We start from the raw sequence: 21277 nt of genomic DNA on the forward strand, positions 1-21277 counted from the left end.
TCGACGTATGTAGTATAATTTGAATATTTCATTAAGAAACAAACAATAAAAAGTTTTGGCTTCTATGTCTCAATCGGGGTAAAATACTTCGACTTTTTTTTTTAATGTATGTAGTGTAATTTACAACTTCGTGACCAGCCTGGTACGTTTTTCTAATTCCATATATCTGCTGATGTGAAGTACACGTTCTTTTTATGGTAAATAAGAAAATAAATTTATTTTATTTTATTAATGATACAAAAATAATGAATAGGAGGATAAAAAATTAACATGGAAAAAGGTGTGTATAGTTAATAAGTAGAAGAATATTATATTGCTTTTGTTTCTTGGTCACAGTCCGTCTCTGCACTGCTATTCAGTGCATTACCTGAGGAGATACCCACTCCACCCCTCTCCCTGCGATAGTGGCGTGCGGGTTGCATTTCTATTACGTCACAATTTCGTGGTGTTTGGCAACCACTGGTGTAACCCCTCCCACAGTATGTAGTTGCCATTTAAATCCTGTCTTGTGGGTTGCGTTCATTTTGCCCACCACTGTTCTACAAGGTACTTCATTGGCTAAAGTGTGTTGCAATCGTCAAATATGTTATTAAACTTGCAACAGAACTCAGAATCCCTTACTCATATTAGTCTGTACACTAGCGCAAGACAGGAACTTCTTTATAAGAAGCACATTCTGGAAAATAGACCGATCTGGTAAAGCTACAAGTTGGCAACTTTTACAATGAAGTATAATGTTATTCGTAACGAATTTCTTTTTAGATGATTAACACATAACATGTGAACAAGCCCAACTAACCGTAATTATAGCAGATTGCTGCAAAAAAAATCGTTTTAAGAAGTAAGTCGGGCTGAAAATTCAAGGCGTACTTCATGTTACAAGTCGGGAAATGTCAGTAAATAACAGATTGTCTAAAATTGAAGGCTTTAGAGCCATAGTGAGCCAAGCGCCTTATGTTAAAAGCGGAGAAAACAAGGTTAAAATGAAGTGAGTACCGTAATTTAATTAAACATATGTAGCAAGTAATATAAAGTATGCACATTAAAACTAAATGATACGTGGGGTGCAACTTTAATAGTGGCAACACTGCTTTAAAATCGAAATGAGACGGAATTAATTGTTGTCACTTCTACCATATGTTAGTCTATGTCTGCCCCCCCCCCCCACCTAAAAGGACTCTTCCGTCCGACTCACAGCTCATGCGCTGTGAGGAGTTGAAGTTAGTCTCCCGTTAGTTACAGCTCTAAGCGGTTGTTTCACCATGTTTACAAAGCAGGAACAGCGATCTTGGCTGAATGTTAATGCACAGTATTTCCGTAATTTTTTTAGCATAATCTGAGACCAGCGTTGCGAAAAAAGCGCCCACACATTTTGCAGAACCCTCCCATCAGTTTGCAGGATAACGCAGGGGCGCACACGGCACAGCCTGTAGCTGATTTGTACTGTCGCTGGGGGTGAGAAGTGCTTTTCCATCCACCACATTCACCGGACTTAAGCCCCTGTGATTATGACTTAATCCCGAAGATGAAAGAACCACTTCGTGACCTTCGATTCCGAACTGTTCCCGATATTCTGCAGGCAGTAGGGCGGTCCATCAGAAACATCAACAGAACAGGAGCTGCTACAAGGATACTACGACTTCCACATCGCTGACGAGTTGTTGACAATGCTGGTAACTACACTGAATGACTGTAGAAGTTTCACAGATGTATCACTTGTATATTCGTAATAAATAAATAGTTGCCATTTACAACCTGTGTATATCAATCTTCATTAAACTACAGTATTCACTTAACTTTAATCCCTGCTTTCTCTGTTTTTAATAAATGACGCTTGGCCCACTATGGCTCTGAACCCTCAATTGTCAGTTTCGCTCCGTCTGACGGCAATTTGCACCTCTGATTACACCACTTGGTTGCGAGAGACCAGCACTTCCCCATTATCTGGATACAATTCATTAGTGTGCATATTTGTGTGTGGCCAAATATGTAGATCCATTTCATGATTGATCGGTTAGACTTTCCGCTCGGTAAGAAAATTGACGGATAAAAAAGGCGATTGACAACTTTGGAATAATTTATGCGCAACCAGAGTTCTTGAGTGATTAATTTCGCCCGAGTAACACTTCAACGACTAGACCACTGCTCTCGTAGGGCAGTAATTTTGCGGTTGTCATCCAGTCGAAATGGTTCAAGTGACTTTCCCAAAATTATCGAATTATTACTGGTCATTAATTTTGTAAGCATTCTTAGCCTGACTTAATTTTTTTACCTGGTTTATACAGAGTGTCTATGAACTACCTCCTCAAACCTTGTAGAGTTGTAGAGGACTTCAAACTAAACAAGTTTTGTAAAACTGTACAAGTCTGAAGCAAGTTCTTACTAAGTTATAAAATGGAGAAAGAAACACGTTTCGGAAAGAATATTAATTAGCCTATTACTAGAGCCCGGATTTATATGTACTAAAAGTTAATATTGTTACTTGGTATAGTTTATAAACATACAAGTCATGTCCCCACTCCTTTCACATGCCATTCCTGCCTTTCAATATTTCCTTGATAGTCTACCATTAAGGGTCTTTAATCCTCCTCCCTAGCAGTATGCCAAAGGGGAATGGAGAGGAAAATACTCGGCATATCTTTGAAGGACAGGATTAACAACAAGAGGCTGCAAGAAATCACATCCTCCAAGAACATAGTTCATGAAGCGGCAAGGATAAAATGGAGATGGGGAGGACATGTGGTAAGGCTGCAGGGGAATAGATGGGCGCAAATAACAACTACTTGGGACCCCTACCAAGGAAAGAGAAGACCGGGAAGGCCGAGAGTCAGATGGGCTGACTCCTTCAGGCAGCAAATCGGAACACACTGGAGCAGAGTAGCACAATGTAGGAGAGGATGGAAGGAGCTAGGACGACAGCTAGTTGAGTAGAGACAACGCATCCCAAGGACAAAGTGATACATATCCTAACGTGTTAATTTAGTGCGAATTAAACGTAGACCAATGAGTAGGAACTGAAATCACCTAAATGACAAAGCCTAAATATTCTAATGTGATAACTAACGTACAGAACAGACTAACAGCAATGAGTGCAAAACTAAATGACAAAAGTGTTGAATATCTTAGTTATAATTAAGTGACAAAGTGTTAATATTTAGTCATAATTGTCGATGTGTAATACACAACTCCGCCCACGTGGACTAGCTCGACACGTGAGGAAAACGGAGCCAGAGCTTTCCCTCTTGCAGGAGGCCTTAGCCATTCTAAGGGACACTAATAGGCTATTTCATTTCATTTCATATTTCATTTCATTTCAATCCTCCTAACGCCACAGACAAATCAGTACGCGGTTTACAAGATGTACTGCTTAGTCGTTATTAAGTTCTCTATTGTTATATTTCGGAGTCTTTTGAACCAAGTTTAAAAACTCTCCTAATTGATATTACATTCATTCAGCTACACTCAGTGTCATTATTAACTTTTAGTACCATATAAATCCGGGCTCTAAATTACTTATGTTTCATGCAAATCAAGCTTTCAGGTATAACTCCCTGTAAAGTTGATTTGATTAATTTCGAGAGAAAAATTGTTCCGGGGCCGAGCATCGAACCCGAGACCTTTGGTTAAACGTACCAACGCTCTATCAACTGAGCTATCCGAGAACTCTACCAGACACCGATCTAATTTTTCCCTCTATATCCACAGACCTCAAAGTGGGCTGACAACAGTCAAGAAACCAACACTGAGTGCACAGTAACTCTGTGTGACTTAAATTGTGATTTTTCTGTTAATGAACAGTGACGTCTATTATGCAAATCAAGCTTTCAGATCTCAATAGGTGTTTCATAAACGAGAGTTTTCATGTAGTCCCATAAGAAGAAGCCTACTCGCGTGAGATCCGGCGACCTAGGAGGCCACTTCGACCAATCCAACGATAATCGCAAATAATGACCACATGATTTCACACCTGCTGAGCAAAATGAGGAGTTCCATCGTGAAGAAACCACGTAAAATTTCTGACTGCAAAGGACACATTTTTCGGTGGTTCTGGCAACACGTCCCTTAGAAATAGATAGTACTCTTGTTAACCATATTTTATGATCAGGACACGAGCTGTACGTATTTATTGACTGCAGGCAATAACTCTTTACAGTGTTGTCACGGTTCCGTACAATTTAGAATTAATTTTCAAAAAAGAAAATTTACATTTCTTACGATATAAGTTAGACAAATTTAAACGACAAAACTAAAATTCAATCAATAATTTATTTCAGAGTTCACTGCTGTCTTAAATTGACTGAGGATACTGAGAACTTACTGAATAGCTCTCCTAAAATGTACTGCCAAACATTTCATTTCATACGTTTTTTTTTCTCGAAACGTAATCAAAAACAAGCAAAACTGTATTCAACTTTTCTGTTTGAGATATCTCAAAGATTAACCTAAAATTAATGGCATGATTTACGGTTCATCGAGTACGATTACTGAGATGGAACGCTGACACCGTGTTGACACCAAAAGAGGGAGCCTCCTCTATGCGTTTTTGTAGTTTGTAAGCAAAGAAATGTATGAACCTCGACATTATATGGTAGAAAAGGACAGCGTGCAAACAAACATTACCAGAAGACAGCTTGTAGTTTCAAGGCTACCTGAATCAAGCGTTGACAGATGAACAACAGCACGTTGAAAGAAAGGTATTATATATTTAAGTTGGTTCTAAATGTGACTTGCAGAAATGTTAATACGCTAAGTGGAGGAAATTAAAAACTATTATTTGATTTTGCTTGTTAAGACACTTGTGTGTTCGCACAAAGCGCCGTGACACACGCGTCGTCACAAATTCGCATATTCATACTTAAAGAGCATAATAGCGGCTACTTTTCATTTTCTGCCGTTTAAAGGATGACCCGCGTTTCTGTTGACACCAACCTCACCTTCGCTCGCATGTGAACAAAACCTTGAAGGCACCAAATTTCCGTGAACATGCGTATTCCCTTCATTACACATGTCGTTTGGATTATGCTGCCTTGACCTGCCCATCTAAGTTTATATATACAGGGTGTTTAAAAATGTGTCGCATATTTTTACAAGAGGTTGCAAGGAAAAGGAGTGAAACAGAACATAATAAAAATTATTGAAAAACTAAATACTAATAACAGTACAAGAAATAGAATAAGTAACCAATAGGGATATCCTGAACTAGCACCAACAGATAGCGGACGTGTACTATGAGGGATGCGCTTTGCGTGTGCATTTGTTTTTCGGCATATAAACAATGAGGATATACGTAGTGCATTAGTATATTAAATACTCTTAAAAACAACTAAAAATGGCAAATTTTTGTTATGTTCCTATATGTAAACACCAGGGAAAGCTTTTTGTCTTCAATCAGGTCCCGAAATATTCTGAATATATGCTTTAAACCTTAAAAAATATAAGTAATAAAATTGGGTCTCGGAAGTGCTAGCTATTAAATAAAAGTAACTACTTCAAGTAAGGAATTGTTGACTATAGTTTCATTTTGGAAGAAGAAAAAGAAAAATTAATAAAAACATATGCAACCTCGACAGCGAGCTATGTTAACTTGGATTATATGCGGTAGTTGTAGGAGTCTCCGAATTTTAAGCCTGCAGTAAACTCTCGATAAACTGGAATGTTTATTATCCAGGACGATCCCTAGTGAAATCCATTTCGTGAATAATTTTTTTAATGTACTGTACCCTAATTATTAAAGTCATGTTTTAAGTTCAATTTTCAAAATCATCCCGCACAGTATTCAAAACTGCATGTCCTTAACCTATAAAACACACTACTAATCGTGATACTATTGCGATCATATTACATCATCCTATTAAAAATTGCATTTGATCTTTCTGCAACTACAGAAAAAATACAAGGAATTCAATGTCGATAGTCTCTTCCCTATAAAAAACACATTGGTGGCTGCATATCCTGTTTTTAGCGTACGGTTCTTAAATACTAATATTATTAAAGAGGGCAATAACACTTTCGACATATTTCCTATTTTTTTATTCGTGCATATTGTTCTCAAAGTTCATGAACATTCAATTTACTCGTATTTATATTCTGCATACTGCAGATTTCCCCGCCCATCTCGGGGAATCGCTCAATATTATACAGGTTTGCGTTATTATTTATTGTAATTAAATTAAATTATGAGGTAAGAAAATATTGAATTATATTAAATTATACTAGGTTATACAAAATAATTGTAAATATAATTTTGACACGCACAGAAAACCAACAAGCGGGAAAACGTAATCAACTGTAGCATATGACAAAAACATAGCCCTACAACATGTTGCGCCGCATGGAACGCTCCTGCCATCTGACGGTAAAACTTCGCATAAGATATCCCTATTGACAGAAAAGATACCAATGGAAACAGGAATAAGGCAAGGAGACAGTTTAAGTCCCATCCTTTTCAACGTCATCGTAGAGGAAATAATAAAATAAACCAGGAAAGCGGGTGCAGGTTATAGATTGAGAAATAAAGATATTGATATATGTTACGCAGATGATGTGGTCTTGTTTGCTGAAAACGAAGACAATCTCCAGAAATTACTATACAGATTCCAACTAACAGCTCAGCAATTTAACATGATAATATCAACAGAAAAACCAAATCAATAACAATTTCAAGACAACCATTAAGATGCAAACTAGCAGTAGGCCTATACAACAAAAGCATAGAACAAGTTATGTCATTCAACTATCTAGGATCAAAAATTACAAGTAGTAAAAATTTAATAGAAGAAGTCAGAGAACATACAATAAAGACATCAACTATGATAGGTTGTTTAAAGGACGTCGTTTGGAGGAACAAATATATGAACATTGAAAGTAAAACTAGAATCTATAAAACATGTGTTAGACCCATTCTCACTTATGCTACTGAAACGAGAGCTGAAACGAAAATGCTGGGCAAATGTTGACAACTATAGAAATGAGAACCTTAGGAAGCATCGCAGGATACAGTTTACAAGACAGGAAAACAAATTAGGAAATTAGAAATATATATGATGTACAGGATATAGTAAAATGGGTCAAAGCAAGAAGAAAAAGATGGAGAGATCACGTGCTTCCGTGGCTGCTGGCGGGTATGCCGTCTCTCTCCATTCTGCATGACGGAGCATATTTCGTTGCACTCCTTACCCTTTACCCATTTCAGCGAGTGCTGGCGACCACTGCTCTAGAAGAAGTATTGTATAATCACTATTCGAGCACAAATTTAATTCAGGCGAAATGTGTACATACCACATTGTCTGTGAGATAAGATAGGAGGTTGGAAATGTAAAAGGTGTATTTAGTGGGTGACCACAGTGACGACATCATATCTTGGAAACGATTGGTTACCAGACGTACAGTATGTTCATTAAGATTTTTTGTCTTGTTTCACTGTCCTCTAGTCACCCATGCAGTTTGTACCTATAATTGTCCAACTCCCGGTATAATTGATTTATTTCTAAGACCTCGAATTCTGTAATTTATTAGGACTTTTTGGCTTGTTTCACTGTCCTCTAGTCACCCCTGCAGTTTGCACCTACAATTGTCCAGCACCCGGTATAATTGGTTTATTTCTAAGACTTCCAATTCTGTATTTGATTAAGACTTTTTGCCTTGTTTCAATGACCTCTAGTCACCCCTGCAGTTTGTATCTATAATTATCCAACACCCGGTATAATTGGTTTATTTCTAAGATTTAGAATTCTGTAATTTATTAGGACTTTTTGCCTCGTTTCACTATCCTCTATTCACCTCCGCAGTTTGTACCTACAATTGTCCAACACCCGGTATAATTGGTTTATTTCTAAGACTTCTAATTCTGTATTTGATTAAGACTTTTTGCCTTGTTTCAATGACCTCTAGTCACCCCTGCAGTTTGTATCTATAATTGCCCAACACCCGGTATAATTGGTTTATTTCTAAGATTTAGAATTCTGTAATTTATTAGGACTTTTTGCCTTGTTTCACTATCCTCTATTCACCTCCGCAGTTTGTACCTATAATTGTCTAACACCCGGTATAATTAATTTATTTCTAAGACTTTAAATTCTGTAATTTATGAAGACTTTTTGCCTTGTTTCACTGTCCTCTAGTCACCCCTGCAGTTTGTACCTATAATTGTCCAACACCCGGTATAATTGGTTTATTTCTAAGACTTCGAATTCTGTAATGTATTAAGACTTTTTGCCTTTGTTCACTGTTCTCTAGTCACCCTTGCAGTTTGTACCTATAATTGTCCAACACCCGGTATAATTGGTTTATTTCTAAGACTTCGAATACTGTAATTTATTAAAACTTTTTGCCTTGTTTCACTGTCTTCTAGTCACCCCTGCAGTTCGTACCTATAACTGTCCAGGACACGGTATAATTGGTTTATTTCTAAGACTTCGAATTCTGTAATTTATTGGGACTTTTTGCCTTGTTTCACTGTCCTCTAGTCACCCATGCAGTTTGTACCTATAATTGTCCGACACCCGGTATAATTGGTTTATTTCTAAGACTTCGAATTCTGTAATTTATTAGAACTTTTGCTTTGTTTAACTGTCCTCTATTCAACCCTGCAGTTTGTACCTATAATTGTCCAACACCCGGTATAATTCGTTTATTTCTCTAAGACTTCGAATTCTGTAATTTATAAAGACTTTTTGCCTTGTTTCACTGTCCTCTAGTCACCCATGCAGTTTGTACCTATAATTGTTCAACACCCGGTATAATTGGTTTATTTGTAAGACTTCAAATTCTGTAATTTATTAAGACTTTTTGCCTTGTTTCACTGTCCTCTAGTCACCCCTGCAGTTTGTACCTATAATTGTCCGACACCCGGTATAATTGGTTTATTTCTAAGACATCGAATTCTGTAATTTATTAAGACTTTTTGCCTTGTTTCACTGTCCTCTAGTCTCCCCTGCAGTTATAACTATAATTCTGAAACATCCGGTATAATTTGTTTATTTTTAAGACTTTGAATTCTCTAATTTCTGTAAATTTGATATGAATTATGCTCAGTTCTATTCCCGACTGTCATTAACTTTTTCTTAAATTTTAACTGCTTGTATACTTTGTGACCTGGTAGAGTGTAAGAGAAGGCCCTATGGCCTTAACTCTGCCAGCATAAATAAAGAATTATTATTATTATTATTATTATTATTATTATTATTATTATTATTATTATTATTATTATTCTCGTTTGCCGATCGGATCAGCGGACACGCGGACTTCTGTTTCGAAAACGCTGTATACAGGCAGCAAGGGCCGCTATCGAATGTTATATTTTGAAGAGTAACATAAAAAGGAATGATGAGAAATTCACTACTATTATTCTCACCCTATATTTAACTTTTTGCTTGAGCTATTAACTTATAGCACTGCTTAACGTTATATAAATAGTCCGAATATCTAGCCCGAAAGATAAAAAAAATAATATTGTGTTGTTACGATATAATTAGCACATTAGAGACATATACGTAACACTCCATTCAGTTCACGGAAATTTCTTCTGGGCTTTCAACCTGCAGTAATTGCTACTGAGAGTGTTCGTAGAATTGATTTGTCCAGAGCAGACGTGGCGCCAGTAAATTCCATTACTCCATAATACAGACACACAATAACATACATACATGACATACTTACAGTACATAACATAGAAATATAGGTCTATGCAAGATTGCCATTTGGAAAGTAATAACCGCCCAACCAGTAAACAGACACAGAAAGGAAAATAAAATATTATACAGGGTGATTCAGGAGAAATAATAAAAATTTTAGGGGTGATATTATTGACTATTCGCGCCATGGATTACAATACAGTACAACTGAATACAATACAACAACCGTCTAAAATATTAGTAACCCGAAACCGCCTTCAGGCGTAAGTTTTAATCTCGAGTGAGCTGATTACATGACTGCATTTTTTCGAGGTTTCGTTCAAACTATAAGGCTAATGTAAGACAATTCCAAGGCGAATCCTGAAATACCATCTTGCTATTACCAATTCTATCGATACTAAATTTTAATATCCGCGAACTTAGATAGGTTCGTTAAATAAATAACTACAAATAGGCCTACAATACATGCATTCATTACATAATACAGTACACATAATATCATAAATAACTTACATACAATCCAAGATATATTCAGCCACCAGCATAGCTGAGGCGGTTGAATATTTGTCTCAGTAGCGGCCGGTGATCGAAATCCTCGGTGAGGCCAGATGCAACTAGTTTAAGTGCCTCCGATAGGAAATGTTTATTTATGATATTAATTATTATTGTTATTATATTATTAATATCATTACTACTGTATTATTATTATTATTATTATTACTGTGAATAATAATTTCACTCACCAAATAAGCTGTTATGCTGTGAGTTTCAGTGATTGTTTCAGTGCGATGAAGCAACCCACATTATGTGTTGAAATTCCCCTTTCTTTCTTTTCTTTTTATTTTTTCCTTTGACAGCAACAAACAAGGCCAACAGAGAAGTTTATTTTACACCAAATTACCACTTAACCGTTTATGTTGCCCATACCAGGATGCAATAGAACCTCGTGGTTTAAAATAACTGTCAGAAAAATTGTCAGCGATGTCGTATTTCGGTAGGTTCTCTCTTTATTTAAAATTTCCTTTCTTTAAATATTATTTCTCCTCGAAAAAGGGCACTCTAACAATGAATTAACTACACCAGCATTATTTCTCGCATTTGTTTCTGTTTATATTTTCCCGAAATACATAACAACATTGGCCCAGATTCACTACTGTACTACGAAGTTCAATAGTACAACACCCTCGCTTAAGACATAAACTAAGACATAGGGGAGAGAATAGTGTGGGTCTCTGCCTGGCAAAGAGCTGGAATTTTTGTTATTTATGACCTATTTAGGAAGACAAGTCACCATTGCTATTCCCACCCCACTCTACCCTTGAGGCCGGCCCATGGATGGGAGGAGTGAAACCTGACCAGGCCACGAGGCCAGACGAATTGTGCCTCAGCTACAGCGTTTTAAGCGCAACCTCAAAGCCCGCGAAGACACACGAAATGCAGAAACCAGACTCGGAACGAGCGATCCTGGCCTCAGGAACAAATTTTACTGGAAAACAGGTCTATATACATCACAAGCCAGATCCGGCACGAGCAATCCTGGCCTCAGGAACAAACTTTACTGGAAAACAGGTCTATATACATCACAAAGTTTTCAAATGCTTCTACAGCGATATATTCTTCATTCAAATAACTAATACATTATATAAAAACACAAAATTTGATTTCAGTTAAGCCAAGTGACTGAGGCCCGGCCTCACTTGCCTCAGTCAATCAGCCGCCACTGATTTGTCTGCTGATCCGGAGATGCTCTCGGGCGTGGGTTCGATTCCCGCTTCAGCTGATTATCTGGTTGGGTTTTGCAAGGTTTTCCCCAACCGTAAAGTGAATGTAAGGTAATCTACGGCGAATCCTCCGTCTCATCTCGCCAAATACCGTCTCGCTATCAATAATTCCATCGACGTTAAATAAACTAGCAGTTCACATAGGTCGTTAAATAACCAAGTAAAAAAGTATATACTCAGGGGTCTTTACTGCTCCCAAATCTCGCAGGAGTTGCTGGAATCTAATCCTAGTTATTCTTGTGAACATTCCAGTACTTAGCTAACTAAACTAGGATCGGTTTTTAAGGAAAAGAGTTTTTCTCTATCTGCGTAATACTACTACATGCTCCTGGTTAATTAGGTGGAACGCATTCGCAGAAAGCCTGGCGATTTTTAGGATCGTTATCACAGTTTCTAAGAAGGTCTGTAATGTGTTGCCAGAGTGCTGGCCTTTGCACTTGAATACAGAATGGAAAAGTACTATTACAGATCGGTGAGACTGCAGATAAAGGAAGCAACAGTGACATAATATAGCCGACTTCTGTAGTTTACTATACTTAATTAAACATACCTCACGCATTTAAAAACTCTATTAACAAGTTATCAACATTCTTTATTATTCATAACATAGTCCTCGGATTTTTAGGCACTTAAAAACTAACTTTTAAACATATAAAATAGGTCCTCACTTTATCAAAATAGGCACTAAAACATAGATTTAGGCACCTAAAATACAATTTCAAGCAGCTAAATATACTATTCTTACTTACTTACAAATGGCTTTTAAGGAACCCGAAGGTTCATTGCCGCCCTCACATAAGCCCGCCATCGGTCCCTATCCTGTGCAAGATTAATCCAGTCTCTATCATCATATCCCACCTCCCTCAAATCCATTTTAATATTATCCCCCCATCTACGTCTCGGCCCCCCGAAAGGTCTTTTTCCCTCCGGTCTCCCAATTAACACTCTATATGCATTTCTGGATTCGCCCATATGTGCTACATGCCCTGTCCATCTCAAACGTCTGGATTTAATGTTCCTAATTATGTCAGGTGAAGAATACAATGCGTGCAGTTCTGTGTTGTGTAACTTTCTCCATTCTCCTGTAACTTCATCCCGCTTAGCCCCAAATATTTTTCTAAGCACCTTATTCTCAAACACCCTTAACCTATGTTCCTCTCTCAGAGTGAGAGTCCAAGTTTCACAACCATACAGAACAACCGGCAATATAATTGTTTTATAAATTCTAACTTTCAGATTTTTGGACAGCAGACTGGATGATAAGAGCTTCTCAACCGAATAATAACACGCATTTTCCATATTTATTCTGCGTTTAATTTCCTCCCGAGTGTCATTTATATTTGTTACTGTTGCTCCAAGATATTTGAATTTTTCCACCTCTTCGAAGGATAAATCTCCAATTTTTATATTTCCATTTCGTACAATATTCTGGTCACGAGACATAATCATATACTTTGTCTTTTCGGGATTTACTTCCAAACCGATCGCTTTACATGCTTCAAGTAAAATTTCCGTGTTTTCCCTAATCGTTTGTGTATTTTCTCCTAACATATTCACGTCATCCGCATAGACAAGAAGCTGATGTAACCCGTTCAATTCCAAACCCTGCCTGTTATCCTGAACTTTCCTAATGGCATATTCTAGAGCGAAGTTAAAAAGTAAAGGTGATAGTGCATCTCCCTGCTTTAGCCCACAGTGAATTGGAAAAGCATCAGATAGAAACTGACCTATACGGACTGCTGTATGTTTCACTGAGACACATTTTCTATGCAGCTAAAATGTAATTTCTATCCATATTAACTACAGCAACTATAAAAATTCAATTAATTAGTGAGTATTAAGCATTACGGTATACAGTGACAATAGCAGTGAAAAGACTATTGCGGTTAGAAACTTTATTTTTGTTAAGTCTTAAATTATGAATACCGCTATGTAATTTTTAATGAGTTCATAAGCCTCATTGCTCTAAGGCTGGTAATACATAAGTGCTCAAATTAAAATTTAATTAACTGATTTACCAATGAATTTACAATAAACACATTACTCATAACTGACATTGCAATACATAACAACGTTTTTCTCTCCTTTTCTATTGTAAAACTTTGCCTTTTCTTAGACATAACCATTTTAAAAGCGAAAAAAATTATTCCCAATGATACCGAAGCAGTGGATGCATATTTAAATCTAGCAATAACTGCCATGTTCATTTTTTAATGACATTCAAAACTTTTTCTTTCACTGATACACGAAAATTTAAAAATATAGGCTACACATAACAAATAGAAATAGGCAATTTTAGGCTCTAAATCCTTAAAAATAGGTCTCAATGGAAAAAAAATAGGCATTTTAGGTATCATAAAACCGTTTTTAAACTTTCATAGTTTATATAAAATGTGAAGATATTTAACTAGATTTAATTTATCCCTATAAAAAGTCATTTAACCTAAATTCCAAGGTCTATATCATAACTTAAGAGTAAAATACTTCCTTTTGAAATCCTGGTCATCCACATTTTTTGTGTGATGTTCCTGTTACTGCCAGTTTCATATGTCAGAGCAATAAACGCTTACGTTCAAACTTTCGGCTTCTCTAGTCAACATGCAAGTCACTTGGCTGCTTATGAACCACATAACCTGGTGCGATTTTTAAACATGTAATAGCCTATCTCACGAATCTGATATTCCTAAACTTCTACTTATCCAATATTTAATTATATTGAAAAGCACTCTAATTTCCACCATGACTTTTCCTGAATTATTATATTCGTAGATGGCATTTATTTCTCTGAACAAATTTCTCTAAGTTTTATCGGAAATAGTCATTCCACTGCGTAGCAACTGCATAGGAATCCGTGGTACACTAACATTCAAAGATATCTGACCTCTAATTTTCTGATCGTGTAACCGAGCTGTCTAATCACGAGATAAATCAGAACCAAAGATATAGGCCTAAGAAATTGATAAACTTTGAAAGAGTTCCGCTAGTTCTCAATAGGAGACACCATTATTGGGGCGGTTGAAAAGTGTCGCGGATAATGATTATGTAGATTATGCACACATTATTCTCATAATTGACAATATCAGCGGTACACATGATAAAGAATACATGATTGCACTTACCAATGATGATGTTGCCATCGGACATTGTCGTGAGGACGCTGAGGAAGCAGAGGAAGAAGACGAAGGCGGTAAAAATCATGACGTCACTTTACCAGGCTCACGTACCGCCTGCAAAGAAGTAAAATCCGTCTTACGCAACAATAAATCACGTGGTGATTTAAAGCACTCTATAATATACTTAAATACAGATGTTGAGGTAATTTATAGCAGAGTCTGTATATGTACACACTCAAATTGTATGTTTTTAATAACCGGAAACAACATTATTGCTGAAGTGCCAGCGGGGTTTTTGTTTCTTCATTGTTACAAGTGTAGTTCCAGAGTGTGTATTGCGGCGGGGAAATCCGAATTCATTGGCAGGAGAAAGACACTCAGGTTGTTGTGGTGATAGTGGTTATAGTACTGCTGCGTTCGTGATAGACAAATCAGACGTTACAGATGGGTATTTTCCAGGACGGATGGTGTGTTTGAAAGTTGAGGAGACCCAGACGTGACTGATGAGAGATTGAATTTTATATATTAAAAAATACAGAGTGATTTATATAGAACTGACACATTTCTTTCTTTAATTATTCCGTTGGAAATTCATTCAATGACTCAATTTTAGCACTAAATTAAGCAGAATGTTCTGGAGTTTCGATTCCTTGTCACTAGATGCGCAGTTGTTTGTGTTTTATTCCTATTGTTGGCAGCACTAGATGCGCAGATGTTTATGTTTTATTCCTATTGTTGGCAGCTGTTTTCGACATTTTGTGTCAACGTGAAAATGCAGTACACATTAAATCAACGACTCTTCCTTGTGAAGCAATACTGGATTACGAATTCAATTACAGTTACTCAAAGGGCATACCAGAGAGAATTTGGTGTTCGCAATCCTCCCAAAAGAAACACAATACTGGGACTGGTAAACAAATTGGAAACAACTGGATCTCTGGTGAGTAAAAAAGGCAAGCATTGTTCATCTAGGCTTCCCACGGTTGTTGTTGACGTAAGAGCACGACTGGAGCAGTCACCCAAAAAATCATTAAGACGTTTGTCCCAGGAGACAGGGTACACCTACTCAATGTGTCAGAGAGCTGCGAAAAGTGCAGGCCTAAAGCCATATAGGGTTAAGGTTGTTCATCAGCTACAGGAACCAGATAAGGATAAAAGATTGAATTATTGTCGTTGGTTTCAGACGTTCATTGTGCAAAATCCTGCCATATTGTCCATCACATGGTTCACAGATGAAGCATGGTTCCATTTATCCGGTTATGTGAACTCACAGAACTCACGCCATTGGGCCATCGAAAATCCACATGTCATCCATGAAGCACCTATGCACCCGGTTAAAATCGGAGTTTGGTGCGCAATATCCGCACAGAGAATAGTGGGGCTATTTTTTTTAACCAGACTGTGAACACTGCAGAGTACCGACTGATTTTCATGGAGTTTGTTGAGCAACTGGACGATGTAGAGCTGAGTCAAGGATATTTTCAGCAAGATGGCGCTACATGCCATACATCAAATTAATCCATGGAATTAATTGCAAGTTTCTTTGACGACCGAATAATTTCCAGGAACCTGTGGCCACCGAGATCTCCGGATTTGACAACGCCGGACTTCTTTACTTAAAAGACAGAGTTTACGCCACACGTCCCCAGACATTGGACGATCTGAAGCACATCACACAGGAGATTCAAGCTATTGACAACAGAGTCCTCCAACGAGTGGCCAGTAACATGGAACGACGTGTTGAGTTGTGCCTTATGCAGGATGGAGGACATTTTCAACATTTGCTATAGAGGTAAATAATCTCCCAAAATTCCTCTACATTTTAGGTATAATAAGTTGTCGCTAGCACAATTCGTTTTGAAACAATTAATGAAAGAAATGTGTCAGTTCTATATAAATCACTCTGTATACGGCCTGTTAAATACCTCATTCCTATTAAATGCTTGTGCAGAAAATTCACTCCACGATCCTCTTCCTTCGCAAACTGATCAATTTGATTACGAACATTCTAAACAACTGAAGCGTTGGTCCGAATAACGGTAAAAGTTAGAATTTTTCAAAATCGAGTTTTTAATGGAATAATGCTCTTTATAGTCTTACACAGCTGTCACAAAAATTGTTTTTCAGTATCTGTATCAGAAGCTCTTCTACACGAGTTACAACCATGAATTTCTTGGTTGGAACAACGTTCTATGTCACTAGTCCAGTGGTCGTCAGCACTCGCTGAAATGGGTATTGGATAAAGGGAGCAGGGAAGCATGCACCTCCGTACATGCTTCGTGGGAGGGAGAGGGAGGCATCTGGCCTTAGATGATGCGGACGATCAGTGGGGACTAGAGTAGTAAGTACTATACACTTGTGAGTGGTTTGTTTACGTACACGATGGCAGAAAGTTCAAAATAGTGATTTACGTAGATCTTCCACCCCTACGTTGTCTAACCCTTCGTGGGAGGAGGCATTGTGACGTGATAGAAAAAAAACGGACTTCAGATCTGTAATGAGCACACTCAATTTAGGGTTGGTATGATTATTTTTGTTCAGTAGCGAAATCATAATAAAATAAATAAAATGAATCTAAATGTATTAAAATGTTACTATTTTAAAATTGTGACGTGATAGAAAAAACGGTCTTCAGATCTGTAATCAGCACACTCAGTTTAGGGTTAGTGTACTTATTTTTTTCCAGTAGCAAAACCACAATAAAATAAATAAAATGAATCTAAATTATTAAAAATGTTATTATTTTAAAATTGTGACGTGATAGAAAAAAACGGACTTCAGATCTGTAATCAGCATACCCAATTTAGGGTTGGTGTACTTGTTTTTGTCCAGTAGCAAAATCACAATAAAATAAAATAAATCTAAATATATTTAAAATGTTATTTTAAAATTGTGACGTGATAGAAAAAAACGGTCTTCAGATCTGTAATCAGCACACTCAGTTTAGGGTTGGTGTACTTATTTTTTTCCAGTAGCAAAATCACAATAAAATAAATAAAATGAATCTAAATGTATTAAAAATATTATTATTTTAAAATTGTGACGTGATAGAAAAAAACGAACTTCAGATCTGTAATCAGCACACTCAATTTAGGATTGGTGTACTTATTTTTGTCCAGTATCAAAATCACAATAATATAAATAAAATGGATCTAAATGTATTGAAAATGTTATTATTTTAAAATTGTGACATGATGGAAAAAAACGGACTTCAGATCTGTAATCAGCACACTCAATTTAGGGTTGGTGTACTTATTTTTGTCCAGCAGCAAAATCACAATAATATAAATAAAATAGATGTATATGTATTAAACATGTTGTTACTTTAAAATTGTAACGTGATAGAAAAAGACGGACTTCAGATCTGTAATCAGCACACTCAGTTTAGGGCTGGTGTACTTGGCAAAATCACAATAAAATAAATAAAATGAATCTAAATGTATTAAAAATGTTATTATTTTAAAATTGTGACGTGATAGAAAAAAACAGACTTCAGATCTGTAGGCCTAATCAGCACACTCAGTTTAGGGTTGGTGTACTTATTTTTGTTCAGTAGCAAAATTACAATAAAATAAATAAAATGAATCTAAATGTATTAAAAATGTTATTATATTTTAAAATTGTGACGTGATAGAAACAACAGACTTCACATCTGTAATCAGCACACTCAATTTAGGGTTGGTATACTTATTTTTGTGCAGTAGCAAAATCACAATAGAATAAAAAAATGAATCTAAGTGTATTAAAAATGTAAAAATTAAAAATGTTAAGACTTTAAAACCACACCTGTGGAGTAACGGTCAGCGCGTCTGGCCGCGAAACCAGGTGGCCCGGGTTCGAATCCCGGTCGGGGCAAGTTACCCGGTTGAGGTTTTTTCCGGGGTTTTCCCTCAACCCAATACGAGCAAATGCTGGGTAACTTTCGGTGCTGGACCCCGGACTCATTTCACCGGCATTATCACCTTCATTTCATTCAGACGCTAAATAACCTAGATGTTGATACAGCGTCGTAAAATAACCCAATAAAAAAAAGACTTTAAAATTGTGACGTGATAGAAAAAAAACGGACTTCAAATCTGTAATCAGAACACTCAAATTAAGTTTGGTACGCTTTCTTTTGTTCAATAGCAAAATCACTGTACACCAGTGTAGTTATTGTCAACGGCAGATTACTTTGTCTCAACTGACACCCAGACAGTTCGTGTTTGGACCACCCTGGGTGTTTTCAGAGCTTGTTATTAGACCCGGGTTATGTTGACACAAAACGTCTTCGCTTTCGACTGTACTCTAAAAGCGTGTTAGACTTCGAAATAAAATTCTGCTAAGACAAATGTTTTACTATGCGCATAGTTTCACAGATTAACTGTGTCGGTCGGACCGGAGGGATGGACAAAGTTCTCTACCATGCGGAACCCATCAACATTCCGCAGATATCTCTCAGATACGAAACGAGGCGTAAACTTCGACATGCATAGTGAACTTTCCACAGTTGCGTAAGAGGCGAGGCGAATCTCAGAAAAATCGGCTAACACTATCCAGATGCGGAATCGAGCATGAACAGTAGAGGTGCAGAGCGACATGCCGGGAGAAACTGTACAGCACACTTCTGGCACTTTTCTTGAGGAAGTTATGCATATTTGAGAATCTCATAAGCGGTATAACACATAGGCTCGACCACGTTCATTACAGCAAGAGCATTTCGGAATAGATAGATATACCTGGTAAGGTTTATCTTGTCTCAGTAGCAATAAAACCAAGTCCCTTCAAATGAGGGTGGAGATTATAGGAAGGTTGTAAATTTTCAGGATTCATTTCAAAATCTTGTTATTGTACAGGCTGCCGGAACTCAGTTTCTTGAAAGACAAGCTCAGTGACGGAACTACATAGTACGAAGAGAATATTTTGTTATTTTATTTTGCGCTACAGAATGTATCAACTAGTCCCTTCCGCCACTGGATGGATGGACGACACCGCTCCACTTCCCCATCCCCATAACAACACAGACGAAGTAAGACATATCTCCTTTCTCTCTCTTTTCACAGTGAGACAAGATACATCACACAGACTTTCGCTACTTTATTGCTTGGACATAAAATACATTATGCATAGCAACGTCAATATAAATAAAATCATACAAAAGTATTTGCCAAGTTAAAATTTTCGTTAATGCTATACAAACTATATTCATACAATTTTCTTTTAATTAACGATTTGAATAAATCGTAATTTAAATTTTCAGTTGAACTTGGTAAGCTATTATAAAACTTCAGAAACATATAATAAAAACTCCATGTTGAATCTTTCGTACACCACTTTTAACACTTGAATATAAATAATTGATTAAATGGCGATCTTACTCGTCTTAATTATATAAGCATGTGCGGCTTACAGCTGTTTCGGTGCTACTTCATACCATCCTCAGAGCCTTCTGTGTCTCGGCGTCATCTCAACTTCGCTGCCTGTTGTGTGGGTGCGTTCGTGTGATGAAGAGTTGTGTCAAATAGTGTGTGTGTTCTGAAATTGATCTGTGTGTTGAGTATTTGATTAGGTTGTGTTTTAGTGTGTCTGTATATTTCATATTGTTCTAGTGTGTTGAGTTTTTGGTTTTTGGGTTGTATGTGTAGGATTGCCATGTCTGCATTTATGTTATTGTATGTATGGTTGGCATTAGTTATGTGTTCGGCATATGTAGATGTATTGTGTCCTCTGGTTATTGCCTTAATGTGTTCTTTGTATCGAGTTTGGAATGATCTGCCTGTCTGTCCAAAAACTCAACACACTAGAACAATATGAAATATACAGACACACTAAAACACACCCTGATCAAATACTCAACACACAGATCAATTTAAGAACACACACACTATTTGACACAACTCTTCATCACACGAACGCACCCACATAACAGGCAGCGAAGTTGAGATGACGCCGAGACACAGAAGGCTCTGAGGATGGTGTGAAGTAGCACCGAAACAGCTGTAAGCCACACATGCTTACATAATTAACACGAGTAAGATCGCCATTTAATCATTTATTCATAATAAAAAGCTGTTTTGTGTCTTCTTGTATCTGCATAAATCAAGTCTTATATCGTTACACCTTCTCGTATGATGTTCGCGAAAATGCAAGTTTAAAGGGAAATTATCAATATTCACTTTGGTATATAACAAACACTGCAATACAAATAACGATGGAAGAGTGATAATTTTACAGGAGTGAAATAAAGGTTTACAATGTTCTTTTGGTCCAGCACCACAAATAATTCTCACTGATTTCTTCTGTAATTTAAAAATATTAAAACATGAACTATGATTCCGCCATAATAAAATACCATAGTGAAGATGACTATGAATATATGAAACTTTGTCAGTGAAAGAAATACGACTTAAACATGAAACAAAGTTTGCAATTGAATGGTTTGTTTCTAAAACCTGCTATTTTGCTCAAAAAATAGAATTTGACTCAATAATATAATAAACATTTGTTACAATCTGAATGTATTGGTAAGTTTATTTTTTGCCAATTCCTGCTATTTGACACTGAAAAGTGATATTTAAAAGCATGATTTATTTTCCAAAATCTTCTATTTTTTTCAGAGCAAAACCTATTATCTTATATTTTAATTTAGAAATTGTTGGTAACAATGAGGATTGTTTCAAAAGTCGTGGCAACCATGTTATTTAATGCTCATATGTTTACCGCAGCGTTCATTTTTGTGTATTCTTTATTCAAATCTCTGTTTATGACTTTA

The 21277-nt window shown here is 36.7% G+C and overlaps 1 protein-coding gene across 1 annotated transcript in view; it reads right to left on the reverse strand.

Moving 5' to 3' along the window:
* Positions 1 to 21277, reverse strand: part of cv-2 (crossveinless 2) — a 466713-nt gene that overhangs the window by 361027 nt on the left and 84409 nt on the right. Inside the window, exon 2 of the mRNA XM_069816882.1 lies at positions 14533 to 14640. Within this exon, the coding sequence (XP_069672983.1) occupies positions 14533 to 14611 (79 nt within the window). The 5' untranslated portion in view covers positions 14612 to 14640. The remainder of the gene's footprint in view (positions 1 to 14532; positions 14641 to 21277) is intronic.

The sequence above is a fragment of the Periplaneta americana genome, chromosome 17 (genome assembly GCF_040183065.1).
Source record: "Periplaneta americana isolate PAMFEO1 chromosome 17, P.americana_PAMFEO1_priV1, whole genome shotgun sequence".
NCBI lineage: Eukaryota > Metazoa > Arthropoda > Insecta > Blattodea > Blattidae > Periplaneta > Periplaneta americana.